At 49.4% G+C, this 10,389-nt stretch overlaps 3 protein-coding genes across 3 annotated transcripts in view; 1 reads left to right on the top strand and 2 right to left on the bottom strand.

The window, feature by feature from the left end:
• Positions 1-4,646, top strand: part of LOC113207092 (metabotropic glutamate receptor) — a 90,818-nt gene extending 86,172 nt beyond the window's left edge. Inside the window, exons 5-6 of the mRNA XM_052264520.1 lie at positions 4,041-4,356; positions 4,476-4,646. Of these exons, the coding sequence (XP_052120480.1) occupies positions 4,041-4,356; positions 4,476-4,646 (487 nt within the window). The remainder of the gene's footprint in view (positions 1-4,040; positions 4,357-4,475) is intronic.
• Positions 4,647-7,223: 2,577 nt separating this feature from the next.
• LOC127748910 (uncharacterized) lies at positions 7,224-9,569 on the bottom strand. The gene has a single exon (XM_052264519.1). It carries the CDS (start codon positions 9,567-9,569, stop codon positions 7,224-7,226), a length of 2,346 nt encoding a protein of 781 aa, XP_052120479.1.
• Positions 9,570-9,580: 11 nt separating this feature from the next.
• Positions 9,581-10,389, bottom strand: part of LOC127748901 (uncharacterized) — an 8,524-nt gene continuing 7,715 nt past the window's right edge. Inside the window, exon 10 of the mRNA XM_052264445.1 lies at positions 9,581-10,066. Within this exon, the coding sequence (XP_052120405.1) occupies positions 9,710-10,066 (357 nt within the window). The 3' untranslated portion in view covers positions 9,581-9,709. The remainder of the gene's footprint in view (positions 10,067-10,389) is intronic.

Raw genomic sequence — 10,389 nt, 5'->3', positions numbered from 1 at the left:
ACCGCCGCGGCTATCGCGAAATGTGTCTCGCGTGCCCAGCCGTGCCCCTCTAAAGGCCGCTGCCCGCGTGCCCGGCTCAGCTATCAACAATTTAAGGGAGCCTGATTGAGTCAAGTTGAAGAAGGCCGAGCGCTGCGAGGCCGTCACCTGATCGTGGAGCTGTCCCTTAGGGAGCGAGCGGGACCGGCGGAGCAGGCACGCGTCGGAGACAAAAGCTATTGAGGTCTCGGGCACGGCCTTGCCGGGCAGGGCAGGGCAGAGGAGGGCCGGGCGAAGGCTGAAGGACCCACCCGGGAGGACAGTACACCTATTCGGAAAAGGATTTTGCCCGGAGAGCTGGGCCTCGCCGCCGCAGGAGCCGCAAAGAAAGCAAGCGCCTCCGGACCGGCTGGACCGGCTCCGACGCACCACGCCCAGCCACGGCGAGCCAGGCGCAGCTGCTGCCGCCACCCGCTCTGGTGGTGTGTCACCCCAATAAAAAAAATAAAACGCTCGCGCAAAGAAACGACAAAAAGACGGAGCGGGCAAAAAAGGAGAAAAAAATGTCGCAAAACGCGCACGCGGGACGACGCGAGCGATGTGGTTGTTGTCGCTGCGCTGCGCACGCTGGGACTCCTAGCGCTGCTTGTGCATGTTTTATGACAAGTCTCTGTTGGGGCCCCGCCCTACCCGAGGCCGCTCGCTGCGTCGGACTGCGTAGTGCAGGGAGGACACTGACGTTCCTCTCCCGCTTTTACTCTGCCTCTCTTCGTCGTTTCTCGCTGTGTCCCGAAGCGATTAGTCCGAACGTCTTTTCCTTTCTCTTCCCTTCACCTCTCACGGGACTCGACCTTACGGACGCTCACTCGCCCCCACGCCCGACCCGCTCCGACTCCCCCGCACTGACCGGAACCGGAAAGCCATTCAGCCGCCTCAGTTCTAGCTCAAAGGAAATCCATACCGACGACGCGGGGGCGCGGTAGAAAAAAGACCCGTGGGTTTCTCAAGGAGCCGAGGAGAGGTGGAGGGGAGAATTGGCGAGGACAAGAAGTCCCTTTCTTTACAACGACGGCTTCCAACGTTGACGATTTTGATGAACTTCTTATTGAATTTTCGAATTGTTGTGATATGTGTGACCAAAAAATTCTACACTCGATTGTTTCATTTTGTAGTACAACTGAGACCACAATTTGTGTCGATTGTCTGATGTATGTGTGTGTCTGATTGTGTGTGTGTCTGATTGTGTGATTCTATAAATTGTGTCCTGATTGTTTGAACACCCAACATTGACAGAACAAAATTGATGCGCACGAAACATTTTTGGCAGAGCTCTGCAAAAAGAATGGTTGGCTTATAACTTTTGGACCACTAAAGATACAGACCTCAGAGAATGCTTTTTTGAGTCTTTCTGAAAAAAATTCAATGCCCACTACATCATCCACCTGCCCATCATAGAGACACCCTTTTCTCTCTAGCCTCCTCTTAAACTCTAAAAGTTCTAAATACTACAGCTGTAAACTCATATTGTTCAAGAGGTAGATTCTTTAGAATGAGTTAACTATAACTTAAGTAGGATAGTCCTATTTCGAAGTGCATGCGTGTCTGAAAAAACAAAATGACATTCTCAATTTTTTGTGGCTCGGAGTTCTGTCCGGGCAGGTCCATGTCGAGGTCCCTCGATTTATGGAGGAAATGACTGCCGGTGCTTTGGCCTTCTGAGGCACATCCTTTTTTCTTCTTTTCTTTTTTTCACCTTCATGCCCATCTAGCGCTCGCCCTTCTCCGCCCTCCTCCCATTGTCGACTCATAGCCGGGCCCTTTCCCCATTTGACGCCCGCCCCAGCCCTCCTCCTCTTCTTCTTCTTCTTCTTCTTCTTCTTCTTCTTCTTCTTCTTCTTCTTCTTCTTCTTCTTCTTCTCGTCGCTTCTCCTCGTCTGCCCCCTCCTTCTTCTCGGCTTCGAAAAATAAGTCGGGGTTATCGGTCCCAAGGACGTGCTCGGGGTTGACAAGCAACCGAGGCGCGACGGCGTGGTGTTTGTCCCGCAACCGGACAGGGCCGGGTGGGGTGGGGCGTGGCGTGGCGGGGGGAGAATGACGTGGCGTGCCTAGGTCAGCAGAGCAGGAGGAGCAGGCGAAGGGGCCACGTGACGCCCGCCAGCCACTTTGGAGCCAAATTGGAAGGCACGGTGGTCAACGTTGTCCCCCGGGCCCTCCCCCCCGCCCCCGGCCCCCTCCCCCCGAAGCTGGGCCCTCCCGGCCCACCTGGATCCACTGATTAGATTACGTCCCGTGAATTAGGAAGGGAGCCCCGCCTGATGGCGCCAAGAGGTACCCGCCCGCCCCCAACGGATCGTGATTAATTTTTAATTAAGCTGTTTAGGGCGGAAATGTGATGGCGATGGCGCAAGGACTGGCGAGAGTGTCGGCACAGGGGGGAGGGGCACTTTGGGCTTTTGTATCCGAACAGCAGGCGGCAGCGCGCCGCACCGCCCGGGAACCAGACAGAAGAAGAAAGTAATAAAACGAATAAAAAAGGAAGCGAACGGAAAAAAAAGAATTGAATGTGGGGTAAGCAGGGAGATTGCCCCCCCCCCCTCCCCTGCTGGCAGTTATTCGTCGCGCGGAGCGATATCAGAAGGCGGTCCGTGGGGCGCGGCTCGGCTCGGTGGAGCAGGGCGGGGCGGGGCGGGGCAGCGCGGCGGGGCGGTGGGGCGGCCGCACCACGGTTTGCATACAAACGATGTCCTGAGGATTGTCCCGCGCCGGGCTGGACCCGGGCCGCACCGCTGCAGGCAGGAGGGGTCCTAATGGTGCGGATTGGACGAAGCGTCGTGTTCCGGTGGTGGGGCCGGCGGGGCGTGGGGAAGGGGGGAGCAGCTTGCTCGCGCTCAGAGCCTCTCTGCAGCGGCGGCGGTGCGGACTGATCGAGCCCAAGTTTGTTGGGCTGGGGCACGATGGATGCGGCGACATCAACGGTGTAAATTGAACATTCCTGTCGGCCCCCACCTGCTGGGCCATTGGCGGCGGGGCAAAAGCGGGGGCGGGGCGGGCCGACCAACTCGCCGCCCTTACCGGTCCGGAACAGACCTAACGCGCCACCTCTCCTCTCCCAGCCCCATCCCACCCCACCCCGCCTCTGCCCGCCGCGCTACCTCGACAAGCCCTCGGGCCTTTCGGACGCCTCAGCCCCCCGTTGGACCGAATCTTGTCTAATTGGGAGACAATGTAAAGCATGTCCGCCGGGACGCGCGAAACTTGTGGACCAAAAGACGTCTGTCTGGAATTGTCAGGAAATAATAATGAGAAAAAAAAACTGTCTTTGTCTTTGTCTTGCGGGCAGCGGGTGTCGCTACGGTGCTCGGACGCCCTCTCGCCTCGTGGTCCTTTTGTCGAGATCCATCTCGCTCAGCCCCAGCGTAGTAGTGTGTCCCCTCGCGGTGACGACCGAAAGGGCAGGGCAGGGAGGGGGGGGGGAGACTTGCGGGCGGCATCGGGGTTTGAGTTGCGGCCAAGTTAGTTTGGTGACAAGCCTCAGCCTAAGCTGCCATTCTCAGCCCTCCACCCCGCCCCGCCCCGCCCCCGCCGCAGAGGTAATGAAGCAGGCAGAACGCCTTGGGCAGCAAACTCTTTTTCCCGAACCTTTCCCATAATGAAGCCCCAGCCCGAACAGAACGCAATTAATCGGAATCTGAATGGCGGAACGCGTCTGCCGCGGTTGGCTGCATTTGTCAACGGCGACGAGGCAGGGGTGGTGGCGGTGGCCTCACAGAGTGGGGATGGGGGGGGGGATCTCGGACGCTAAATGATTTGTCGCGCGGTCCGACATTTCCAAGTCGGAAACCTGGTCGGTTGTGGGGGCTTGTTAGGGGTGGGGGCACGGGCCTCATTGACAGGCTGCCACTTCCAGGGGGAGCTGTCATCGCCAGCTGACTTGTTGCCGGCAGGGCGTCTCCAGTGACAGCGAGTAACTGCTGCTTCTTTCTCCATTGTTCTTTCCCATCTTATTTTTTTTTAAATTTGGAGCACGCGCTTAAAGGAGCACTTATTGGGTCGTGCCGCAGGGGCCTGCTGCTGGCCGCGTCCCGCTCCAAGGACTCGACTCCCTTCCACTGGCTGGCGTCCGACGGCTGGGGCCGCCAGCCGCACGTGGTCCGCGACGTGGAGGAGGTGGCCGAGGGCGCGCTCACGGTCGAGCTGCACACCGAGCCCATCCCGGGCTTCGACGCCTACATGGCCGCGCTCACGCCCGAGAACAACCGGCGGAACCCCTGGTTCGACGAGTACTGGCAGGAGACCTTCAACTGCTCGCTGGCGGAGGGCGCGACCGACCACTGCGCGCCCAAGCTGCGGCTCGGGCCCGAGTACGGCTACCTGCAGGTAAGTCTCTGTGTGTGTGTGTGTGTGTGTGCGTGTGTGTGTGTGTGTGTGCGTCTTGTAGTTTTCATCTAATCGCATTAACGAGCGCCCTGTGTGCGACCCGCTTGTCTCGCCCGCAGGAGTCCAAGGTGCCCTTCGTGGTGGACGCGGTGTACGCCTTTGCGCACGCGCTGCACGCGCTGCAGCGGGAGGTGTGCCAGGGCAACGGGACCTGCCCGGCGATGCTCAGCATGGACGGCGGCAACTTCTACCACAACTACTTGCTCAAGGTCAACTTCACCGGTGAGTAGTATGCCTACAATGTTTAATTTTCAACATGTTCAAAATCCTTGGGGCCAAAAATCTGGCTCGTGCGTTTTTTAGACAGTCCCTTAAAGACTGTCTCTACCAGAATTAAAAGTCTCTCCTCCCCCTCTCCACTCCTTGCTATCTGCAGCACAGAGCGGGTGACCGGCGTGTGTCATATGTTTGTGCGTTTGTTTGGGCAGAGCCGGCAGCCGCCGCTAGAGCGGCTGCCTACGGCCGCTGCTCACTTCTTCCTCCTCCCCTCCGCCCCTGGATGGCAGGAGAGAGGAGAGGGAGGGGGGGGGGGGGCAGCGCGCCTCGCGCCACGACGGCGGGTTTGCGTGGACTGCTGAATCTCCCTTGAGCTGTACGAAAAATTGGAGGAGAAACTTTACAGTCGAGGTTACTGTACATATTTCTTAGCCCTGTGGGCGATTTTTTTTATTTTCAATTATAAGTGGGAAAATAGAAACGACTGAATTCGCTTCGTCGAGATTGAACCATCGAGTCATCCGGGGTCGGGCCGCCGCAAATAAAGGGTCAACTATCGGTCAACTATCAGGTAGATTTGAGCACCGCTCGGGCAAAGGAATGACCAGATTGACTGCCCCCACCGCCCGGCCCGCCCCCCCCGAACCCAACCTGATTACCCAAATGGTCCGTGTTACTCCGGCGGGCCAGGTTGTGGCGGGGTGGCGGCGGCGGCCCCCTGCCTGCACAGCGCCGCCTGGGCCACCCGACAAAGGACTTATTTGGCAACATTTTCGGCGTCTCTCGGAGACAATCGACGGGGCTCCGTGGTCCCTGCGGTCCCACCAGCGCCGTGTTCGCACCCCGCCGCCCCCCTCGTCCCACCGCTCGCCCAACCGCTCGACTCATTCGGACCAACTCCATGACGCAGCCGGACTGGGAGGATTCATCACGCGTGTGATAACAAAAATTAAACAAAAGAGAGGCGTAGAGGCAGCAAAAAACGCCTCTCATGTGTATTCGACTCTTTCCGTCCATCCTTTTTGCGGATGGATATGAATCGCATAAGCCCGTCTGGTTTGCTTTTTGACGGGCAGCGACAACATTGCATTACCGCGTCGGAGATGGAACGGGCAAGGGGGTAGTGGGTTGACAGGTCAGCGACGATCAATACCTGGGCAATATCGCACTGGCAGTAGTGTCTGTTGGTCTAGTGCTGCAGTCGGGTTCAGCGCACGATTTAATCTGTGTAAGTGTCAGCGTCAACCGAAGCGTGACATTAACGCCCAGGCTTTAATTCATTGCACTCCCTCAACTTAAAAAAAAAATATGCAAAGTTACGTATTTACACCTCTATTAAAACCAAACACTGCGCACAATTTTTTATAAATATGATGTGTTTGAAAAAGGGATTCGAAAAATATATAATTATACATGATTGCGACACTCTGTAAACACGCCATTATTTGTTTGGAACGGTGCGGCGCAAGCGCGTGAATATACAACGAGACTTATGTGTTTGTTGCGGCCGCGTCGGCCTCGTTAGAAGCGTAAACTAGGATAATTATTATCAGCACTGCCTGCGCGTTTATTCAAATCGTGTGCTGTTGTACATCGCGAGTGGGGGTGGGGGGAGGAAAAAGAGACAGGGAATAACTACACTGTCGTGACTCTTCCTCCTCATGCATGACAACACTGGGCCGCTGTTACGGCGGTCAGCCGCATCCCCGCCCTGGCTCTAGCCTCGCCCACCTGTTTCATATTCATATCTGTTTCCCTCCGCGGCTCGCTCGCCATGGTTCAGACCTCGGAGGCACGTCGTTGAGTGCGGCCAGTTTCGCCCCCCTTCCCAGCGACATCACGTATTGTATTGTATTGTTTCCGCGGGCGGGTGTCTACCTGTGCTCTCCCCAGTGTTATTTAAGTGGAGATAAATTTCATACAAATCAAATAATGACCAAAACGCGAAATACACATTTTACTGCACCTACACGGAAAAAAAAAGGTCAGCTGTGGTAGCTTACGCGTTTGCTGGCAGCGTGACAGCAAACTTTTTAGCTCTCCGGGCTAATCGACGTTGCTTGAGAAAGACATCACGACAAAAACTCCAAAGTTCGCTCTTCCAGCCTGTTTCGATTAGCTGATACAGCTAAGGTACACTAGCTGGGGAGAGCCAACGGATTTTCCAGTGTGACTTATTGCACACAAGTGTGCTAACAGATTCTCGCAACTAGTGTAGCCTTATCTAGTAAACTCCGCGCACTCCAGGCGATTAGGTGTAACAACTGACCACATTGGGTAACAAAACGTAACTTGTAAAGTGTCAGAGGAAATGACTAGTCTCCAAGAGCTTTGGTGATAGCTTCTCAACATAAAATCGTGATTTGGACGAACTTTTTCAGTCCCTGCAATGCCACAGAAAGCGGGCCGCGAAAAAACGGGGGATGAGAGTGAGAGGACAAGATTGTTTGTTAATTCATATTTTATTTAACAAATGAGCACAAGCTTAGTTCATAGAGTTGACTACAAATTTCTTTGGTGTGTTAATACAATTTTTATCTACATGATGACACAAAAACAAATTAATTACAAAATACAAAATTATATTACAATTACAATAAATGTCTGAGAGAAACATACTTCTTGCTGCAAATCGAATGATGAACACTCAAGGGCAAAGGATCATATAGTTCAGAGGGCAATACAGTTGACCATTTCTCGTCAGAGACTTCAACCTCATAGGCATGAAGGTGGTCGTCAAATCCAGAGCACATCAAATAAGAAAATACAAAAGTGAAGTTTTCATTTTCACAAAGAAGAATTGATTTCAATAACCCAAAAACTGGTCCTCCAGATTCATTCACTTCAAGTAGAAGAATCATACCTGGTTTGTAAGTACTTCCTTTAAAATTAACCCAGTTTGCAGACAAACAGCCTTTGGAAAAAGATAAATGAAAAGACACAGGCAAATTATGAACAAAACTATGGTTTGAGAAATCTGACAATAAAACTTCTGTGGAAGGACCAAATTCTGTGGAAGGGATGATAGACTTCAGTGATTTAAAATGGTGACTTACATTAAGTTGATGTTGGATTGTAACAGTCTTTGCAATATTAGTTCTAGATTCTGTGGCCCGAGCTGGTATTAAGAGACTTCGGTGTTTCCTTTCAAAGGTTTTAGTAGAGGTAAGAGCCATTGGGCCACTATTTTCAAAAATTCTAGAATAATGAACAAGATGATGCATTTTAGGTTTTAGAGTATCACCAGTTACATTAACATACATAGAGTTAAACTCACTAACAAGAACACGTAGAGCAGATCCCTGCCTACGAGAAAGCGACTTGCAAAGTACAATATCCATTAAATTGCAAAGTTTTAAGTACAACTTCCAGTGCTCATCATCATAGGGGACCTTATCACCAATAATTATTCCAAACAATTTCACAAAAAGTAGCGTTTCAGAACCAGACATTTTCAATTTTCGTTTTGCAGCAAACTCATCACACAATAAAGGAATTCGGTTAGAATCCGTTGGTCCATACTGAAACATCTCAATTCTATGATTAAGCAAATCAAGTGAAAAAAATTTACTGGTTATGCTGTGTCGAAGTACATGTAACATCACATAATGACATGAGCCCTCGCAGAGGTCATGGAAAACGTCGACACAAAAATTAGAGGTCATGTGAAATGTAGGCAACTGATTAAAAACAGAGTCTGACTTCACACCTGTAAGCTTCATACAGTCAATCGCAAGATCAGCAACATAAGACTCCTTCGTTCTCAAGGTTGTGACATCTTCCACAATTTGAGTTTGAGTGACTTCTCTATGTGTTTTACAGAATCTACAGAAAAAGTTGGCAGTGAATCCTTCTGCAAACCCGCCCACTGAATTTAGACCAAGATTGTCACCCAACAACAAACTACACACAAAAAACACTCGTTTTGGACCATCAGATGTATTAACAACAATACCAATCTCTTCAAGATATTTCAGCTTAGAAATTAATGGAGCAAAAGCTTTGGCATCAGAAAAACACCTATAATCGGAATCAAAAACTAGAGAAACAAAAATGTTATTGATTGATGATTGACATTCTGGTGGAAGGCAAGCTATCTGAACGTAGGCACAGCCTAACTTACTAACATGAGATCCTAAAGGGTTATTGCATTGACATTCATCATAGTATGCATGTAAGGGAAGAACAATATCATCATCAGAAAATTTACTACGTTTCGTTTTCCATAACTCACTCTGAACAAAGTTTTGTACAATATCTGAATCAGCCTTGCATGACTCAACATACTGAAGAATATCATTCAGTGCATTAGGTATCTCCAAAAATTGTTTTAGAGATAAATCAATGGGAACAGTCTGCCCATATACTTTAGTTTTCTTTAAATTAGCACCATGTGCGACATCAATTTCACCTATTTCATATGAAATGGGAGGTATGAATTCTCCAGTAGAAGTGAAGTATTTAAATCTAAAGTACTCTGAGCGCAAGTGAGAGAACGGATTTTTCACTACATCATAAGCTTTTGTTAAAGCAGAGGACTGTTCATTAGTTAGATTCAAGGATGTTAAGTTATCCTTTAAAAAAGTAAGAACACCATTTTGGAGAAAAAGAGAAGTGTCATCTATTATGTCTTGAACAAATTGTCGTGGAAGTTTAGATTTACCATACAACTTTGAAACAAATTTATCTGCTTCACTTCTAAGAATATTATTTATATCTTGAGCAGGTTTGTCACTGTCACAGTTTACTGAATTAGTAGCTTCTGTAATTACATTTACAGACGAATGTGAAACATCAGTTGAATCTGTTTGACTAAGATTCTCAACTATATTTGATACATGACTAGAGTTTTCAGCTAAATCACTAGAAGTAGAAACAATCTCAGATACAGGATTAATTTTAGCAGTTTGAAGCACAGAACCTTCACAAATCTTCATATGTCTTAGAAATGCATTTAAAGTTGAATATTTCCGTCCACACTTTCTAATACATGAATAAGGCAACAACGAATGTGAATGTTTATGGTGCTTAGCAAACAAATCAACAGTTGAAAACTGTTTGCCACACTGAGGGCAAATCATTTTCGGGTGAACAGGTTGTATTCCTTCAGGCGATTAGCAATAAATGAGCGCAATCCACGGTCATTCTTGTAGTCCGAAGCAGTATCGATATTGAAGAGAGTCTTCTGAAGAAACACCCATATATGCTTAGCTTCAGTAGGGAACTGGACACCAAGCCCAAAAGCAATATGGAAACAGCCCATAAAAGCCTCAAATGCATCAGAGACTTCCCACCTAGTTTCATCCATAACAATGAAGCACTGTCGGATGCTGCCTAAGTTTCCTAGAAATACAGGAACTGGCTGGACAGAATATTTGTACTTCAAGAGGCGAAGTTTCCTTTCCTCAAATCTTTCACGGATTTGTGCAACTTCCTGTAAACAACAAAACAAGAAATTATAAGGTGTCTAAGCATTGAACAGTAGTATGCATGGCTAAAGTGAAGTAATGGTAAAATACTGAAAAATATAAACAACTTTGTAGAAAATCATTCAATAAACTAATTAGTTTGAATAGATATAAACAATGTTAGGAGGCTTCATGGAATTTTATGTATGATTTTAACTAAAGTCAGTGATAGGGTAGCTAAGCATTGAACAGTTGTATGTATGGCTAAAGTAAAGTAATGGTAAAATACTGAAAAATATAAACAACTTTGTAGAAAATCATTCAATAAACTAATTAGTTTGAATAGATA

Source organism: Frankliniella occidentalis, unplaced genomic scaffold (assembly GCF_000697945.3).
Source record: "Frankliniella occidentalis isolate FOCC.00 unplaced genomic scaffold, Focc_3.1 Scaffold19, whole genome shotgun sequence".
Lineage (NCBI taxonomy): Eukaryota > Metazoa > Arthropoda > Insecta > Thysanoptera > Thripidae > Frankliniella > Frankliniella occidentalis.
Note: the sequence above shows the minus strand (reverse complement) of the source record. Positions and strands in the feature narration are given on the sequence as shown.

Coding starts and splice junctions, on each gene's coding strand:
- LOC127748910 (XM_052264519.1), bottom strand. CDS start 9,569: ATGAAGATTTGTGAAGGTTCTGTGCTTCAAACTGCTAAAATTAATCCT.